The sequence below is a fragment of the Poecile atricapillus genome, chromosome 4 (genome assembly GCF_030490865.1).
Source record: "Poecile atricapillus isolate bPoeAtr1 chromosome 4, bPoeAtr1.hap1, whole genome shotgun sequence".
NCBI classification, from domain to species: domain Eukaryota; kingdom Metazoa; phylum Chordata; class Aves; order Passeriformes; family Paridae; genus Poecile; species Poecile atricapillus.
In genome coordinates, this window is record NC_081252.1 from 72440472 (window position 1) to 72461433 (window position 20962).

Genomic DNA, 20962 nt, shown 5'->3' on the forward strand with positions numbered 1-20962 from the left:
TGGGGCTGAGGGAAATAGGTAACAAGACAATGCTTTAAAGTAAAATAGTAACATTTAGGTAGTGAGACAAAAAACACACCAAGAAATTCAGTCAGCAGCATCCCTGCCCATCTCAAGTTCTTATCAAAGAAAAAAAAAATCAAATTCTTTGATTTATAATTTCAAAGGTTAAGTCTGAGTTACATCTCTTCTGGGTTTTCTGCTTAATTTTATGTCTTCCACAATTTACCTTTGAATTTTAATTCATCTATGAAAAAGGTCTTATAATTGGCTTATTATCAACACACAGCTTCATAAATATTCTGGATAAAGTGAATAAAAACAGTAATAGAGAATATAAAAAAAAGAAATCCTGTCCCATATAAACAGCCATTATCCACAGTTAATAATGATAAATATATAAATAACATAATCTGTCTTTAATCATAAAGAACTTCAGGAAAATTATGGCCCAGCACCGTAATTAAACACTGTAATTAAATTAATGGAAGTTTAGCAACTGAGTTCAAGGGGACCAGAGCCTGCCTTTTCACAGGGCAAGATAAACACTGAAAGATCAGTTTAACCATCAGCCAATGGACCACTTGTGCAGAGAAACGTGGCCATTGCTTTGCAGGTGGAGTTAACTCTGGGACTTCTGGACAGGGAGGAAATGCCTCTCTGCAGGTGAGTAAGACAACACATGCAATTAACTCCGTCAGTCCTGTGGTTAATTTAAAAAAAAAAAAAAAAGAGAAACTATCAAAAAAATCCCCCATTGTCAGGTGTCTTCCCTCCACCCCCAGAGCTATAGAGACATAGATGAGACAGGAGGTTACTCACCGTTGAGGAGTCACCGCTTCCAGTCTCAAGCGTAGCTCCCTCAGCACAGGTGGGTGGGTGGGTGGAAAGTTGACTAGCCCTGCCCCCATCTATGACATCACACTCTACCTCATAAAAGGTAGTGAAAGTGCTCTGAACTCCAGTCTGATTTCCGAGAGATACAGAAAAGAGATAGTGAGAGAGAGAGCAAGAGAAATATTGTGCCGTAGCGTAGAGGTGAGGAGAGGGGAAGGTGTGCTGAAGGAGCTATGCTTGGCCAAGGACACAGGGCCTCCTCCACGATGAGTAACCCCACTGGCTGGGGGTTCCTCTCACTCCTTCCCACAGCACAGGCTCAGCCTGCCGCCCCCACGGGGCTCATGCAAAAGGGAAACGTTTTTGGCATCTCTTGATGACAACCAGAGAGGACAGAAAGCTCTATCCCAATTAAACGCTGGCTGACATCACATCGCGCATGAATTTGGTCAATAGATTCCCAAATTTTATGTGTGGTTTTGTACAGCCAAACTACACAAAAACATCCACACCAGTGCCAGCAGCTAAAATTCCAGTGATTGCAACAGGAATTACATTTGTGTTCCCCCATGTGGGATAAACATCCAGCTCACACCTGTGGATTGACCCTTGAGTAGAGTAATCCAGAGGGTTGGGCCTCCTACACCACTGCACGAGGGAGATCAGCAAAAGAAATTCGGTTTTCTTGCACTGAAAATGAGAACTGACAAACTGTGCTGAAAGAACGAGTGAGGGAAGTATAAAAATTCTGGGCATTCATTTATTTACAGAGCACACTTTCAAGTGAAATATCAATAAAATTGCAAAGAGGTGATGTTTTTAAAGACGTAAATTTTTAGACAATGACAGCTATACAGGCTGAGGCACACTTTTTTTCAAACAACATCCCAAGGACTGAAACTGGAGGACTTAAAATGGGATATTCAGTCTACTTTATTGTAAATGGTATTTTTATCATCCAAATTCTGGAAAAGCAGGTTTGGGACTAAACATAATTGCTTATATTATCCACTGGGATTTTCTTAATAACCTAGCTGTAGACTAAAATTGAAAAAAAAAAATTATAATTTTTTTCCTGCTGCTACACCTAACTCCATTAAATAAAACTGCTCAGAGAGTGGGGGGCTATTCAGTAAAGAAAGCCAGTAAAGACTGCTAGTGTAAGAGTCTGCCTTTTGGAAGAGAAAAAATAAATACTCCTTAAATGTCTTTTAATGTTATGTATTATAAGCACATGGAGTTAATATTGATGCTTTCCCTCAGGCTTTTTGGTGCTACAAGGTTCATGTGAATTGTAATCTAATCATGATTAGTTTTTCTGTCTTAATAATGACTAATTGCATTCCCTGCTCTGTCAGTGTGTTCTTTGTTTTTCTCTTTCCTTCCACTGAAAAAAGGAAGTGTGTGACTCATGTCTAGTACCAGTCACTCCAGCTAACAACAGAGTCAAGCATTTTCCTTCTTTGCCTTTAAAACTTCCATCATCGTGGTTATCCTGCAGTATTTGCAGATGTTGCTTTAAAGCAGTGAATTTGTGGAATTAAAAACTCAACAAATGGGTGCCCAGTGGGCGAAATGAAGAGTTATTGTGGCTGTTAGAGATGAGATGTAACTGCAGGAGCACAATGCAAAACTAGGCTGCAGCTGAGGAATGCTAAGTGATGATAGTGCTGCTCATAATTTATTTTCTCTGTACATCATCTCTTGATTACAAACTATTTGCATGTTTGAAGACAAAGAGGAAGAAAACCTCCTCTGGTCCCCTGTATTGCATCAACTCCTTATTAATATTTATGTCTAATGGCCTGCTAAAGAGAAAAATCCAATTTTTAAAGGCTTTTATGGTAAAAAGTACCAAGTAGTATTCAGTGAATTCATAAGTTAGGTAACCTATGGCTTGACTACTGCACCACAGTTGTTTTTGCCAAATAAAGTAGGAACATATTTCGAACTCCTGTGACCACCAGACCTGATGAAGCCTATGTGAGGGTGCTCCTTCTGATAAAGAGAAGGATGTTCAGAGGATATAACTTTATATATCAGTAAAATTACACATGTAACAGCAGTTCTAAGATCTTCTAAAGAGAGAGTTTAGAGAGATAAAGAGTTAAATTGTCTTTTATGGGGGTGAAACATATAGAAGAAGCACAATTAAATCCTGAAAGACTGAGAATGACCAAGGATATTCTCCAGCAAAAAGATAAGAAATATGGAAAATTCCACCATGATAATGTGATATAAACAGCTCAACAGATTGGGTGACAGAACATATGCAAGATGGTATTTTGGGGCTAGTACTACTTAAACCTGAAATTTTGTTTTCACCTGCTTAGTAAGATATCTATAATTGATAAAGAGAATATTAAGTGAAGAGCAAAGCTAAGACTAAGCTGTGTACATAAACACATTACTGAATAAAAGCAAAGAAAGAATACACCTCATGAAAGCATTTTTAAAATGTATATACATTCAAGAAAGTGCAGAAATCTTCCAAATGCTTCAAGGAACACAATTAAGATTAACTGAATGAATGCATGGAAAGGCTAAGAGACAGTAAATGAAGACTTTAATATTGAATATTTTCTTACAGGATGTAAGTTAAGCCTAACCACATAAGAAAACTGTGTAAATGCTGGTCAAGTAATTGATTTAATCACTTGCACCCAGGCACCAGAAATCAACTTCAAGCAAGGGTCCATGTTTAGTCTGACCTCAAAGATCTGATGGAAAAAAAAATCCCAGTGTTCTTCCTTTCTTGCTTAAAAGGATGAATTCGTGGTAGGAAGGGCAGGCACCACACAGGTACCTCTGGGTGCTGTCTGTGAAGTTTGAGCACACAGAACCAGCCCTGCAGAAATGTTACCCAGACTGATACAGACACAGAAGGTAAAAAAGGATGGACTGTAAGGAATTGAAACGAGAGCTGGAGAAGGCCATGTAAAAATGCCAAAGTGACACACATCATAAAACTCTGAGAGCTTAACACAGGCCCACCTCTGACCCAAAGAGGGCTGGCTGCTGTAGGGTGGGATGGATAAGAGGGAAAATCCTTTTTGTACATTATCTGTCATAGTTAAGGAATGATGAAATACAGAAACTGAGTAAAGCTGTAACTTCTCTAATTTATTGACAATGGAGATGTTGGACCTAGTTGGAGGTGTAAAAAGGGGATGAAAATGTTTCTGCAGTCTTCTGGCTCAGATATTGATGCTCTAATCCAGTTTTACAGAATTCTGATTTGGTCTTTGATGAGATTTAGGACACATTACTTTTATACTTCATCTCAGTTTCTAGACATACTATTACCTACCTGGTAACCCAGTTCACAAGGTTTTGATGATGTATTAGTGTCAGAATCAGAAAGAAGCAATGTTATAAGAAAGCTTTTGAGAATATCTAACAGTAAGAGATTAGGATTGATTTTTCTGATACTGGATAGTGTTTTACTTTGACTTCATATCAATGTCTTAATTACATTATACAAAACAATCCCTTTTTGTTGAAGCAGCTGCTTATCAGTCCTGTAAGATTAGATGTGATAACAGAACTATTCTTCCTTTGCTTCTGTGATGTACATAAATAATAATTTTAATAAAAATATTTCCCAAGTGTGGAAGAAAATATTTCAGAGGTTAAAGATAGAAGGCTACTTTTAACCTTCCTCACTCAGTTAGCTCTCTTCCTAAAGGCCATTACGACCTCCCTCACTTAATAGAAACATCTCTTTTATGGATTTTATTAAAAATTTTGTTATAAACTGTTCTGTTCAGTTGATTTTGGTCAGGCTGGAAAAATCTGCTGACGTTTTCCCTTGAGGGCACATCTTCTTTTCTGTGAGTAGTTCTATGTGTGTGTTACTCATCTGCAACTCTGGTTGTCAAGAAATACAATTACAGGCAAAGTAACTGATAATTCTGAGCTATAGTTGTTATTCTTTTAATATCTGCAAAAGCACCATCTGATAGTACTTTTAGAAGTGGGATTTAAGGTCACCACTTTCCAACTCAAGGAGTTAAATAATTGCAAGAACTACAAAGTGTACTTCTGTATAAGAAACACAACCCAAAATCTCCTGTTATGGGTTAAATCTGTCATTATGGAAATTTAGTCCCTGTAATTCCATGTACAAGACACAAACCTCATGTTCATTTATGGCCTTGGGAGGAACCTATTAGCAAATCTATGCTGTGCATTAGGGAGGCCAACTGAAAATGCCCCAGGGGAAAGGAATTCTTATTTAACACAAAATGGTGATGCTTGGTCCCAAACCATCTCCTTTAAAGGCAGTGAGACAGGAAAACAAGTGAACATAAGATAGCACCAAAGTCCTCTCTTTATAGTAATTCCTACAGGAATAATCCTTTGGGACCATATCTTAGGGTGTGTTAGAATGGTCTTTGAGCCCTGTTAACTATTGCAGGGCTGGTGTAATTCCTGTATCACAAAGCCTTTATATTCCCATTTTCTTCTCAGCTCATTCAGCATGGCCTGGAATAGGAAAACAGGCTGAAGTGAAGCTGTAACTACTGTAGCAGGCAAGCTTTGAATGTTTTCAAAGCAAATGCACTATGTAATGAAGCACATACATTTTTCCTTCATGATCATATTTGTTTCAAGTCTCGGTCTTGAATCTGTAACATTTTACACTGTTTTCAAGGAATTCAATGGCTTAATATTGTTTGGTATCAGAAATGCTTTTCTTTGCAGAAAATTGTTCTAATGAGAAATTTCAATAAATTTAATTTTCAAAAATGCATGAATATTAGTCACTTGATAGAGCACAAGAGCATGTTCCCCAGAGCCAAAATGCTTCTTAATAAGGATAAAAGTCTGACCTGTCTAAATTTAAACCTACTGAATGCAGACATATAGATGGTGTGTGTGCTTCTTGTCTCCATGAATATATTCTAATGAAGACAAGTGCAGTGTAATTTTGCTTTGCAAATTAAATTCTAGATAACATCTATCCATTTATGCAGGCTGTATCGTTTCATATTTATTTGTGTTTATACATGCATTCATATAAAATGAGGTATTTTCTTAGTCCTAAAAATAGCCTTATATAAAAAAAAAATTGGAGCTTCAAAAGAACCGAGATTGTTGCACCAAAAATATTTTCTTGTTGGCTTTTTTAGCTGTGTCTTGAGCTTTGTTCATCTGCCTTTACTTACATAAACTCTGTCTGCCACCATCCACCTTCTTTGGAGGAACAGCCCTACACTAAAAAAAAACCAAATTAACCTTTCCAGGGGCTTCTGCACAGTTTTTTTCTGTGGATCACAGTTATGATCCCCCTGATGCCCAAAGCTCAGGATATGCACTATCATCCATTCCAGCACCTTTTACGAAGGAACACAAAACCTGTGAACTCCCTGACACCGGAACAAGATCCTGCAGGATCTTTCACTTGAATCAAAACGCAGTACAAACATTACTTAAAAGAGACCTCTGGAGGACTCTTGTATAACTTTTAACTTGAAACATTAGATCCTCTCAGCTGCTACACCGTCTACTCCAGGCTTGAATCCCTCCAAGGAAGCCAAGAGCATAAACTCTCTGAGCTCCTGGCCCCCTTTACTGGGCTACAACAGGTAAGTTACATATAATTAACTGAATTCCTATTATTAACAGATATTTGGGAGAGGTATTGCAAATGACTTTAGAGCCACTATTGGTGCATGTATTTATGCTTCTATTTTTTATTTTTTTAATTAATATTTAAGATGTTTCATAGGATAATTAGGAATTCTTCACTGTTTTAACTTTAAGAAAGTCGCAAGACAGAGCTTCCATAAAATACATCATATATAATGAATATATGACCATGAGGGATTTTACCAGCACTCATTTTGATTAACCTGCATAACTCACTGGTTCCTTCATCCTTTAGGAGTAGTAAATTTACCCAGTGCCAGGATGATAAATGTTTTATGTTACCACATCAGCAGGTAGTCCCTTCATGGGCAGTGTACTGAGGGACATTCTGTGCCAGCAGGAGTTGGAGACTCCTAAATTATTCAGTTCAAAGAAATTTGTTCCAGGTAAAGGTTTATCCAAACCTGTAGAAGTATATATGCTTCACATAGCCATATATTTTGGAACTGAGTACACTTACTGTGGCTGTATTTCACCCTCACACATATCAGTGTATCTGCATACATTCAAACACTTATGCAGAGGTTACTACAATATATCTCCAGCCCAAAGGGTCCAGCTAAAATATCTTTCTGTTTTTTTTCATGTCTTTAATGTCTCCTAAAGCAGATGACGTGAACTACTTGAATATAAAGTGTAGATCAAGGTCTCACTTTCACAACCCAGCCCCAGCCTTCCTGTCCTGGAAGCTGTCTTTTCACAATGTCAAAATAAGGACCTTGAGGCTTCTGTTTTTTCTCCCTGCTTGTTATATTAGGAAAGTAAAGACTATTGTGGAGTTTACAAACCAACTTTACGATCCTGATTTCATCTTTGTCTTTTCCCAACACCACAATTCTTTGATTTCATACTCCTATCTTGCTTTCGGTTTGTCTTTCTTGACCTGAACATTTCATATCTCCTATTTCTTTGGCTTCCTTCCTTATTATTTCCCAAGTGTTTTTTTTTACCCTCTGCTTCAACAGAATCATAGGATTAAATTACTGAAGTTGAAGGCTGAAGTTAACTTATTGAAGGTTGGAAAAGACCTCTGAGCTCATTGAGCCCATCCTGTGACCCAACACCACCATGGCATTGAGTGCCTTGTCCAGCCTTGCCTTTCCAGGGACTGTGACTCCACCACCCCTCTGGGCAGCCCATTCCAATGTCTAATCACCTTTTCTATGAAGATATCCCTCCTAAAGTCCAACCTAAACCTTCTCTGGCAAGCTTAAGACTGTGTCCTCTTATACTTTGGCTGGTTGCCTGCGAGATGGGGAGAATCCCCTCCCTTCCCTGCTGCCCATGGTGCTTTGGATGCAGCTCAGGGAATGTGTGGTTTTGGGGCTGCCAGTGCACATTGCTGGGTCATGTGGAGCTTCTTATCAACCAACACACCCAAGCTCTTCTTCTCAGGTCTGTCCTCAGCCCATTCTCCTCCCAGCCTGTTTGTGTCAGGGATTATTGCCCTGACCCAGCTGCAGGACCCTGCACTTGGCCTTGCTGAACTTCACCAGGTCCTTCCAGGCCCACATCTCCAGCCTGTCCAGGCCCCTCTGGATGACATCCCTCCCCTCCAGCCTGCCAGTGGCACCACACAGCTCAGTGTTGTCACTTGATCCCACAGTCCATGTCAGTGACAAAGGTGTTAAACAGTGCCAGTCCCACCACCAACCCCTGAGGAACACGCTCGTCCCTGGTGTCCACGTGGACAGTGAGCCCTTCACTACAACTCTTTGAGTGTGACCATGCAGCCAACTCTTTATCCACTTCTCTACAGTTCAGAGACAAGGAAATGTCAGCCAGTTGTTCCATTTCTATTATAAATATATAGCCAAACTAATTTTCTCGCTAACTGAGTAACCTTTTTGCACTCCTGAGAATTTTGACAAGAAAGAACCCAACAGTTTTGTCAAATACCAACTCTACCTTCAGGAACCTTTCTTTCACATAATCCTCAGTTCTTGCCTGGTTCAGGAGAATGAAATTCCTCCGTTTACCAAACTCCAAATCAACACTTTTTCCATTCTCTTAAGAGTTTTAAATGCAAAGGTTCTCTCTGATTGCCAACATTAAACCAAAGGATAACACCCCAGAAAGGCTTTCTGTTTCAGGGATATGAAGCACCCCACCAATGGCTCTTCAGTAACTGCTCTTAATCCAAATTCAATGAAAAATGGGCTTGCTCACTTTTAATGACAGGTGAACTTCAAACTACCTGATTTTTCTTTGAGTCTATAGAATTAATATGTAGTGACTTGATACTTTACTGCCCACACGACACCAACTTGCTTTTACAGTATGAGGTAGTTTAGAGTGATTCAGACTTAATTAAAAGGAAAGCAGAACATTTAAACCATTTTTATTTAGATGTAAGATCCATAGGCAGAATTGATAGGGGAACTGCTGGTGAGCTCATCTGAAATAACTGCTGGATGCTCAGTTATTCCCTGATAAATAATGAGGCTCATTCATATTTGATGAGGTCTGGCTCTTATCACTGATCACAGATAAACATATAATTATTTTGCAGTATATCTGTTTTTGTTCATAATGTTATGTATCCACCCTCCCAATCCAGGTGTTATATCAATTTTTGTCATGTCCTACCCAAAATGAATGGGGTGGCTCCAGCCCTTTCACCTTCCTGCTCCTGCTAAACTCCTCACTTCGATTCACCAAGCAAGAATTCCTTGATAAACTCACAATCTTAGCTACACTGTCTAATATCTTCAACAGAATATAGGAATCCTTCCCTGGGTATCACAGTTGAGCCTATTATGTTAAGATAAATAGGACATAGAAAATAACTGGGAACTGGATCCAGCTAAAGTGTATGTTTGGAGTGTGCTTTAGCTATTGATTCCATACATTTGGACAGTGTTCAAAGGCATGTGGCTGCTACTCTGTATGACACTGCATTTCTGTCTGGTTCAGGAGTTTAAGACTGGCAAATTTTCTGATAATACAACTGATTTTATCTGTAGGGCTCTAAATCAAACCAGAACATGATAAGGAGCTGCCTTGAATAAGGGATTTTCTTAAATTCTGCTCGATCTAATTCTACAGGAAAAACTGTGGCAAATCTACCAACATAAACAAGAACTTTAAAAAATGCAAGCTCACAGCCTAAATGGATAGCAGGTAAATGAGCTGATCAGCTTCTGAGCAGCAGTAAACAGAACAAGTGGATATTTATTCTGGAATAGGAAATGAATATATAGATTTGTTTTATTGTAATTCTCTTGCTAACAAGAGGCAGACAGGAATGCTAGGAAAATAAAGCAGCCCTAGAGTTAGAAGTCTGATTTTTTTTTTTATCCAAATAAGAAACATCATTAAAAGCAACTCTATTGAGCAAAAGTAGCTCCACAAAAAGGCAAGGCCATCAGCAAGAGCTAAGTATATGTAAATGGGATTTACTTCACTGAGAGCAGTGTACTCTCAGCACCTCAGAGGATTCATTCCAATACAATACTGCAAGTGATTATGAAGCAAATATGCATTACCTTAAATAAACCAAAGCAGGAGACAAAGCAAATTATTTTGAAGTGCTTTTACTCTGTAATTTCATTAAAGGAGGTTGTTTATTCTCAGAGGGGAACTAGAAATTGAATATTGAAATCTGAAATTACAGAAACGTGTATCTGTTTATGGACCAAGGTCAAAGACAGTTTTATTAGGAACAAGGTTATCATCTACACAGTTAGAAATATTTTTAAAATATTTTTAATTTTTGATATTAATTTCTTTTTCTGTTTTTGTCTAACATCCTCCTCACAATTTTTGCTTATTTTCTTCCCTGCAATCATTTTTTGGGTTACTCACTGAAGAACTGGTATCAGAGTTTTATATTTTACTTTTCAAAACTCCATTGGAATCAGGAACTAAGAGTCTCACCTTGGATCATAAAGGGCCAAGTCAACAGACACTCTAAATTGTCTTTGCCCTCTTAATATTACTGAGGAATTAGCTGATGTGTGCTAACTCCAAATTGTCAGGTTTTACTTAACTGGTAAAAAAAAATTTGCTAATCCTTGCATGGAGGGAGTCTGATGGGAAAGATCAAAAGAGAAAAAAGAGCAGAGGGGAAAAGGAATGGGAGAAAGAAAAGGGAAAAACAACAGTGGGTTTTTTACTGAAATAATTTACAATTCAGGACTGTGACATTTTCTTACTTTTTGATCTGTTTTCCTATTTGCAGCAAAGTCACTGATGCCAAAAAGGACCCTTCATATGCTATGCTAGAATCATATCAATCTATAGAGGAAAAAGCAAACAAGATCAGCTTTATGCTTATTTTCAGAGGCAAACCATACTGAACTACTGAATCTCAGGGGGAAAAAAAAGAAATAGAAGTTTCATCAAAAGACATACGGCACATTAAATGTTATGTACACAGTAGTTTTGAAGTTGTTGCAACATATTTTTATCTAACAAAACTGTAAGAACTGTGGGGTGGCTTTCATCTGTCTTTTAGCTTTTAATTGGTTTTATGTCTCTTTCCTTTATATATAAATATGCATACACCCACACAAAGATTCAAACATACATATGCATACATTCATTTCATTTATAAATATTGATTAATATTCTTAATAACGAAAAAATTCGAGCAGAGATCCTACTCCCCATAATAGTTTTGAATCGCAAATCATCTTTTGGATCGATCTGAATTGTCTTGTGGCTCTTTGTAAACACAGTAGTAAATTATAATATTGTAATAATTGTCATGGTGCTTGATATTTACATCAAAACATTTAAATATAGCACAATCACAGAATCTTACTTCTGTAGTCATAGGTTGGGAAGCTTGAGTTCTGGATTTCTATAGTACTTCTAACATTGTACTGTATGCAAGTTGCCAAATAATGGTATTTCATTTTAGTATAAATAAAATACTGTTTATTTGTAATTGGCTATCCAAGAGAGAATGAAGAAGAAGATGGAAGCAGAAGCAGCAAGTAGACAAGCAGATGTGGATGTGCACTTGGATACCAGACCTCTGGATAGCAAAGGAGCATACAGTACCCAGCACCCTGAAGATCAACAGCTGAGAAAACACTGTCAGGAAAGCTCTGCACTGACTGGGTCGTGTCAGATCACAAGATAATGCTCTCACAAAGGGATGCACAGGAGTTCAACTCACTACACCTCCTCCTGCTCAGAGCACCAGCAGAAGAAGCAAGCTGGGCAACCTTCAAATTTTCTGTAGGTCAGTTTTACCGAGTCTTTGGAACAGACCCAAATAATTTCCGTGGCTGAAGCTCATTTTGCCTTTGACACTGACTGTGAAAACCCCACCAAACAGAAAGACAATGGTGATGGAGCCTGGGAAGCAGCGGGTGCCAACAATGCCAGACTGGAATGATGAACTCAAGCGGTTTGGCCACTTATAATTCCACAACGGATGGGGATGTTCCAGGAACGAGGAGATGCGCAAGGTTCACAATGGCTTATTCAGCATCCACAAACACTGAATAAAGAGACTCGAAAAAAGAAACACACACAACCACAAAAGCCAAGCCAGGAGAAGCACTGATTCGGGGAATTGTTTTAGAGAGATGAACATGACAAGTCAATGGGTATGAAAGGCTGGACCCAGATGGCAGGAGGTAAGAAAAGATCGTAGCAATTCCGATGCGGCATAGCTGTCAGTGATACAAGGACAGATCTCGCCGCTGGTGTCAGGAAAATGGAAGAGGATCTTTTCATTGCTGTGGGAAGATCAAGGTATTAAAATTACATACGTACATACGTCAAGAAGTGAAGACCAATTGCAGGACAGATACAGGAACCTTTAAGCAGCTCCTTTTAGGATTGTGTATATGACTTCAGAATGCCTGATCCAAGAAAGCCTGGCAAATGTTTAAGACCTTCTATAGTGCTTTGCAAAAAAAAAAAAAAAAATATAAAAATGTTATGTGACTGAGAACACTTTCTGTGATTTCTGATATGTTTGAGGAAGGCCCGTGATGCCACTGGGGAATATCATGGATGGAATGAAGGGCACAAGTTTGTTGTCCTAATAATCTTCATACTTGATTGGGCTTAAACAATGAAAGGGTGCTTTTTCAAAACCATGTTTGCAAACAAATTTTTTTGAGCATCTTGGGTCTCACACATCACTATCATTTTGAAAACACTCAGGAGAGGGGAATATGTTACAAATTTACATACATATGGTCTGTACTTGAGTTAGAGGATAACAAAGGTGTCATGGGGCTACACTAGTGTGAAAGAAAAAAAAAATCATGAACAGCAGTCACTGCTTCTTCTTGGTTCTAGCTTACTCCCAGAGGCTCAAAGGCCAACAGAGGAGAAGGAAAAAAAATATATTTAAAAAATGTAAAAAACTCAATGCTTATAGTATTACTGCTGCCTGTTTTTATTTCCACAAAAAGTTTTGTGTAAGAAGTTTGTAGTGTTCATTGAAAATAACTGCAATAACTGGGTGGTATTAGAGTATATAATCACTGTGCTTGCAATAGTGCTTCAAAACAGCATATGCATCAAAATTTAAAATATTTTGCTGGCCTTCCAGAGTCTTTTGCTAAACCTAGTGTGCATTGGAACCTGAGTGAATGAATCCCATTAGTCATCACCATCTTAACAATATGCACTTCATACAGAGCTGGCTTTTGCACAGAGGAAGGAAATTACCAGTACTAACAAAGGAAAGAAGATTTATAATGAGCAAATATACAAAAGCTCCAAATAATTATAATATTCACAGCTTGGCAATGACTTTCTAGGCTCTGAAATTACTTTTCTTTTGGAAGAATGAAGATTTTACAAGGTTAGTATAAACAAAGGGTAATTGGAAAATCAAATTGCTCTACACAAGTTATTGTAAGGCCTGGAATAATGGTGATAGAATTTGAAAAAAAAAAAACCAACTTGCTTATGAATCAGTGGATTTTTGTTTTGTACATTATTGCAATCAAAAATTCTCCCTTCCAAGTGCTACATGGGAAACAAATGGCTAAACTCAAATCCCAGCTTACCCCTGATACAATGAGTTCTCCTCCCAGGTTCTGAACTTCTGCCTTGACTTTGCTGCAGATATTGAGCTGGTGGCAGTACAGGGCAATGCGCTGCAGGTAGGCCAGCAGATCCTGCTTGCAGGCTGAGTCTGGGCACTGCACACAACACAAATACTGATTAGATGGAGCTGAGTTCATGAGATCAGAGAAAGGTAATCAGATATTGGCAGTGCGTGTGTATTAGGTGGATCTATCCCACCTTGTCTATACATGAGCTACTAGATAAAATGTGAAAAATCAAATTCTACCATTCATTTAACTCAAGATTTGTGAATTGCGACCTAAAGGTGCACTCTACCCTTCTGAAAAATGAGAACCCTCTTTATCAGCATTATGAAAATAATAACTTAAAATTATGCTCTGCATTAATTTATGGAATTGAACTGAGCAGCCAAAAGACCAGGTTTCACTTGAAACACCAGGTTACCTGCTGGACATCCAAGTCAAAATCCAATATAGAGCAGTTAACGTCCAGATAAACCCAGTTCTGAGTGGTTACCCCAGCTCTTGTCTCCCTGACAGGTCCCCTGGATTTGTGCAGATGTTCAGAGAGTTAGATTAGGCCGAATGTGCTGTGAGGGTTTCATAATCAATAGAACCTGAAAGGGCCCCAGTACAATTTATTCATAGTCTCTGGGACTCCTAATAGAAACTGAATCATCCCTCACAATATCAACAGCATAACAAAGAACACCTTTGTAGTTAATATTCAAAGTCTTGCCTCAGGAGAACAGACCTCAGTAATTCACTCTGATGAAACAGAGCTAAAAGGGTCCTCTGCTAACAGCATGTCTCCAATAAATACTCTTTGGGGCTACCCAGTAAAGTCTGACTGACAATTCTCCTGCATAGCTTGGGGAACAAATATTTCAAATATGCCTTTTTATCACCTTACAGAGTTTATACACAATTTAAAAAAAAAAAAAAAAATCAGAGCATTTCAAGAAAAAATTATAGAATTAAATGCACATGAATCAACATCGCAGCTCCTACCTTGAGATCACTGCTCTGGCTCCAGCACCTAATGCTGGCAAGAAATGAGTTCATGGTGAAGTAGTTGGGATATATTGTTGTTTATAATCCCAAAAGGAGTCACTTGACTTTTTTATTGCCCTTTAAAACTAATAATAAACAAAGCTGGAGCTTCACTGTGGATGCTATAGAGCTGCTCTTCCTCAGACACTTGCCACACCTTTCAGGCATTAATCCCTAAAAGACCTCTTCTTCCTACCAGTGCCAATTTAATATAAAAATATTTACTCAATTCTTGAAGCCTATGAACTGAAAGGAATAAATTTAAAGCAATACATCTGCAAAGTTGTCAAGGCTTTAAATATAAATACCTTGGAATGAAAAAGTATAAGGGCTCCCTCAATGGAACAGTAATTAAAAATGCAACTGTCCACAAAAAGTTTATATTGCATGAGGGTCTCCAGAGTTCTGTGAAATATCATTAAAGTGCAAGCATTAGAAAAAATACTTAATTCTCAAAATAATTTCACTGTTTATTAGTAGGGTTACAGTCCTCTGAAATTTAAAATGTGACTCAAGGCACTCTAAGCATAACAAGTCTTCTTCTGTTTCTTTCTTTAAAATATTCCACCTCTGCAAATACTGCAGACTAGGAATTTCATCAGCTGACAGATGGATTTCTTCTTTTTTGTGTTAAAATGAACAGATGCTACATTTGAAGGACAGGAATGGGTTAACTACAGGAAAAATGCTGCTTCTGAAGAAGACCTAAAGCCAACATTTCTGAGGTTACAGGAAAATGGGCAGCTTTGGGGTTTTTTGCCACTCTGGCCCATATTCCATGGCAGGGTGATTTACACACTATCACACCCTTACTTGAAAATGACATTCTTATTTTGAAGAGAAAGACTAGAGGCAAAGAAGTTACCAGTTCCCACTTCCAGCAAATTTTCTCTTGATGCCAATGAAATGAAAGAAACTGTAGGATATTTACAAAGGGAAAAATAGTGAAATTTAATTTGCCTGAATCCAAAATTAGCTATGTAGGACCTGGATTTGAAATTCAGCCCTTGACTTTTAATATGATTCTTCCTCTTGCTCTCCAGATGAAAAGATAATCCAGTCTGAAAATATACATTCAGCAAAGTCACTTGTCCAGCTGTGATATGAATTTTGTAAAGGAAGTGAGGACACAGACCCCACAACATGCACAATACACTGAGGCAAACAAGAAAATAGGGAGTCAGAGAACCTGGAAGGAGTAAAGTGCCAAATCAAGGGAAAATTGCTGGAAGAATGAACTGAAAAGAATCTAAGGATTCCTAGGCACTTGGCAAAGGGAATGGAGCATACAAATCCTTACTGCTTTTTTAACTGCAAATACATTTTGGATGTGATATCTCACAGGTCTTTTCCAACCTGAAAGAGCCTCTATCTAGTTCAAAATGTCTAACATTTCTGAGCTTGGAGAGACTCATTTATGCCTTTCCTGTTCTGCAAAATGCTGATGGGTCTAGAAGAACCAAGGTCTACCCAATGGGAAGATCAGGATCCAGACTCTCAACAGGTAATTTTCTGGTAAGACAGACTTTTCCTGCGTAAGGACAACTCATCCATAGAGGTTATGTTGTGTTTCAGCTCATTCTGGGGCTACCTGATCAGCAACTGCCCGTGCCAATTTGTCCATCCTGGATCCTGCCTCTGCAATCTTCTTGGCTGCATTGATGACATCGGATGTGTTCTTCAGGGGGCCTTTCCCTCTGTGAAACACAATTACCCACAATCTCAATAAATCACAAAAGGCAACGGTTTTAGTGACCCTGTTCAGTGCTTGATTTTAAAATAGCAACACAAATGTCTTCTTAATTTATTACAATTTTGCCTTTTAAGTACTTTATGGTACAGCTTGATTAAGAAATCTGTCTGCTGTATTTCCTCTCCTTTACAAAATGCCTCATTGGCAATTTAGTCCGATGGTGCCTTCAAGCACATGAGCTGTACTTAATAGTATATGCATTTTTAAGTGCTCATTAAGCCAGTGTTGTTCCTGGAATACACAACTATTTCAAAACTATGTGATTCCCAAGCCAGTGCTAAATGTTCAGCCCATCATGTCTAGGGCAAGACTGTCACATTTTATAAAGCCTTTTTTTGGTAGATTTTTTTTGTTGGAAAATAAAGAGAGGTGAAGCATAATCATTTTCTTACACACTTGAATGTTACACTTAAAATATGTATAATTAGCTTTCAGCCTGATCTTTAACTATATTTTTAAGATGATGCACAAAATTCTGATTTAACCATTAAAGCTACCAAAACATATTAAGAGAACAGGTCTCCATAGACTTTCCTGAGTTTGCTTCAGACTCAAAACTTTAATCCTGCTTGTACCAATAAAATTGCTCCTGCTCCTGAGAAAGTCACAGCTGGAAGTGATTTCATTTTCCATTCTTTAATGTGGAAAATCACAATATGATCAAACTTTTTTTTTTTTTAATGTGACAGAACACATTTTTTCTAAGCACAACATTGCATTATTTTTTGATTTTTTTTTAATCTATAATGGCAAGAATAACATGCTGAAACATATTTCCATTTTAATCTTCTTTCCAGACTTTCATTACCACCTTAAACAGATGAAACACAAGTATCCCACTTCAGGTGAACTTAAAGTACAGCAAAAATACTTCTTGGTGACCTCATGTGCATCTACATTACATGAGCAGTTCTGATTGTCACAAACTCCATGCATTTGAAAAATTACTCTATTCTAACACTGCTGAGGTTACAGCCAAGCAAAGAGGTGTGAAAGGCTTGTTTCTGTTTTAATGGAATATATTAAACAACTTGTTATTGAATCTGATGCAGACAGAGGTGCACTTTGTTTCTTTTTTTAATGTACTTCAAATGTGTCAGTAGTTTTTATCTCATTCTCAAATTAGTTTTTTTTCTTTTGATGCTAGAAAATACAATTATAAAACTTTCCATTTCATGTTCAATATATCAAAGGTTGTCCAGGAGGTTGCAGAAACTGTGAATATTCTGGGCTGCTGCTTTAGGCCATCATTTCTTCCTTCCATGACACAATGACACTGTTTGAGCAGATTGCACTCTATTTTTTGCTGGCAGAAGGATCAGAGACACCAAGACAATACAAATACAAAAGTAACACAGAATTCTCTAAAATATCCTCTCCATCCAGTTCCACCCCCTGCCACTTTCCCAGGCTGCTGCAAGCCCCATCCAACTGGCCCTGAACACTTCCAGGGATGGGGCAACACAAAGAGTTGAATAAATGGATGTCTGATTTTAATCCTGAAGAAAACCAGGATGATTTTTCATCCTGTTTTGTGTAATCACATTTTGATAAATACCATTTAAACTTTTGAACCCACTTTATAAATAAACACTGAACAAAATTTAATTTACTACGATGATCTGGAATTCAAAGACTCTTGTAAACCATTCTCCCTGGTGTGATTAACAATATGACCATAATTAAAGACAATAATTCTGTTTACATTGTATCATTAATGAATGACCTTTTGACGCTCTGCAATTAGAGAACAAGACATCAATAGAGAAAAGAAATGAAAGAAAAAAAAAAAAGAAAAGTCATTGCAGACTGACTCCCACGAAGCATTAGATCAATCCAGTTTCATTTCGTTTGGGATTTTTTTTGGAAGGAAGTTCAGTGGTCAGATGATATAAATAGTTTTGCCATTATTTTTGATTGACACAAATTGTGCTGAAATGTTGAAAGTTCAGAGAGGCACATGCATTTAGATGGGTACTAAACGAAATGTCACTGGAATGTCTGTAAGGTCACAGACTAACTTTGCTGCTGAAATACAAAATGATCTGCAAATAAAAGAGACTTGCAAATAGCACAAAAACTTCATGTGATTAATCCCATTTGGACAAATACCCAGGGCAGTGTCTATGATGAGCTTTCCTTGGCTTTGCATCCCCAAAACCACAGAAAATCATCTCAAAAGGGTACCAGTCAAGCAGAAAAGGAAGATGTGGCACGTCTGAGCTCCTCAGCTGGGGTTATTTTGTCCTTACCTGGTGAAATCTGTCATTTCCATCATAATCATGCACATCTGCTTGGCCAGCACGATGATGTCATTGCCACTGTCATCCCACTTGGCCACCTCCGCATCCAGCTTGCTCTTCTCCTGGTGGAATATCTCCACCTGCTCAGCAATCTTTGCTTTCTCCTCCTGAGGCAGCTGAGCCATGATAGCCTGGAGAAAGAACAGGATTTGGACATGAAGAAAAAGAAGCTGCAAACTGGATCTTTCCAGTGGTCCCAACAGCTCGAGTTTATTTTTATGGGAGTTGAAGATGCCAAGCAAAATCTTGTAGGCATTTGATTTCTGTCAGGGCAGGCAAAAGCACATTCACAGCATGTTTATGCCTCTTCTTGCACTTTCAAGATGATAAAATTTACATTTATGATGTTGTGATTATTCACCAGTTGACAAAGGAGGATTAAATCTCAGTTATGAGGAATAATAAAACGAGTGACATTTATGGGAAAAGGCAGACAGAATTGCTGTGTCTCCCCTTGTCTCATCCTCTGTCAGAAACAGAGGATTTCAGATTAACAGAACACTAAAACAAGCTATGACACACAAGACAATACATTGGAAGTGAATTGTAACAAACATATCTTTTAATGATATTTAGTGTTGTAATTTTCTCTTGGAAGAGACGCAAAAAGGCACTGAACAGGTTGGTACTGATCTGCTTCAGCCTGAACAAAGCACAAAGTTCCTGCCCCCCTCCAAAAAAACCCTAAAATATTATAATAATTACTTCTGAAGATCAAATGGACACTTTGAATAATGATTTCCAAGTTAAGCTACTATTTGGCTCTAGGGGTTCTGAAGACCACATTATGCATTTAATGGGGTGTGACACATTTAAGTGTCATTACATTTTTTTCTTGTTTATGTCACTTTCAATCAGCTGAAGTCTTTTTCTACATATTCTTAAAATGCTCTTGGCTTTTAAAAATTCATAATTGACCTTTTCCAAAACTGAAATTAAAAAGGGTTATAAACAGTAGATCAGAGAATGAGAAATTTGCAAGTTAATCAAATTAAAATTCAAGACGAGTTTTAATTAGGCCTTATCAATATAACTCAGCAGTTTCAAATGCTAACATAATAGTCTTTGCACAGAAAAATGCAGTGCAAGTCGATCTAATAAATAAATATATAAAATGCACAGAAAACAACAGAACTGAGGAATTAACTCAAGTTCTAGAGAATGTGATAGGCGTAGTGAAATTTGGGAGGTTTATCTGTATGACTTGCCTGTGGTTTCTTCAAGTAGCATCTTCACCTGAACACTCTTTAAACTGCTAAACAGTGCTTTAATATTTCTGCTCCAGCTGCTGATGTGCTTTCAAAGCAGCCATATCCTATAGCAAATGCAGCCCATAATTTCCAGTTTTATTTCTACTGAAGACCAGCACAAGTCTTTCTACTGGAACACTAACAGCCTTATGGAGTAAGCATATTAAACAAATCCATTATATTGTGCAAATAAAAGTATTTTGCATCTTTTCCCCAGAAAAGGTTCAGGTAAGATTCTATTCTGCTGAGCACTCTCCAGACTGAGGACTTAGCTTGTTTCCCTTTTAGGTTTTTGGGATTTGTTGCTTCCTGTGCCACATTGCAATCTGTATTATTCAGAAGCTGTCTTTATGATGTATTATGCTTATACAGTGTATAGTTGATCAAAGCACAAGGTTTTAAATGCAACAATAATAATAACCACAATAAATGTAATAGAATTTAAGATTCCTAAATCCCCAGGTGAACTTGACTCTTAGTAAGAAAAATTACTGCAGTCTTTACTTGGGTTTCACATCAAGAAAGGATGACATGTTACCCAGTCCTAAATGTAACCAAAAAGATGAGAAAGGCTGTGAAATTGGACAAAATAATCTATACTGTATCTTATTTCTGTTATACCTGAGATTGCTTTAGTAGTCAATACTTTGAATATCTCAAACAGGACTTCATGCCCTTTAAAATATAAAAATCACAAAAGATAGTCAGCTACAGCCAGAACAGTTCTGTCACCAGTGTCTCAGGGAGGAATCCTGGAATTTTTTGCCCTAGGGATATCAGATAAAATTCCAGTTTTTCTGATACATGGTATGGTTCATTTACCATCTATAATCCATATTCAGGGAAATAATTTCAAGACAAAAAGAAATCTCTGCCCATTCCACTGGATCCATGCCCTGCATTTCTCCCACACCTCTGACTAAGCTTCCTTCAGATTTTTGATACTCTAATCTTTCTTTTCAGGATGTAAAACCTTTGTGCCAAGCCCCAACCTACAGCAGCTGAAAACTCCTCTGTCCTCTGAGATTTTGCAGCATCTTTGCCTTTTGATCTTTAGGTTCTCAGCCCTACAAATCCTCTTCCAGACTCCAAGGTAAGAAATCC

At 37.8% G+C, this 20962-nt stretch overlaps 1 protein-coding gene across 2 annotated transcripts in view; it reads right to left on the minus strand.

Annotated features, from left to right (window-relative positions):
• CTNNA2 (catenin alpha 2) overlaps positions 1-20962 on the minus strand; it is a 466335-nt gene that overhangs the window by 15314 nt on the left and 430059 nt on the right. Inside the window, exons 15-18 of one of the 2 annotated variants that reach the window (XM_058838585.1) lie at positions 18558-18739; positions 16144-16249; positions 13479-13613; positions 823-966 (exon numbers count right to left, since the gene is read on the minus strand). In XM_058838585.1, coding sequence (XP_058694568.1) covers positions 823-966; positions 13479-13613; positions 16144-16249; positions 18558-18739 — 567 coding nt within the window. The remainder of the gene's footprint in view (positions 1-822; positions 967-13478; positions 13614-16143; positions 16250-18557; positions 18740-20962) is intronic. The other variant, XM_058838586.1, reaches the window with a different exon arrangement.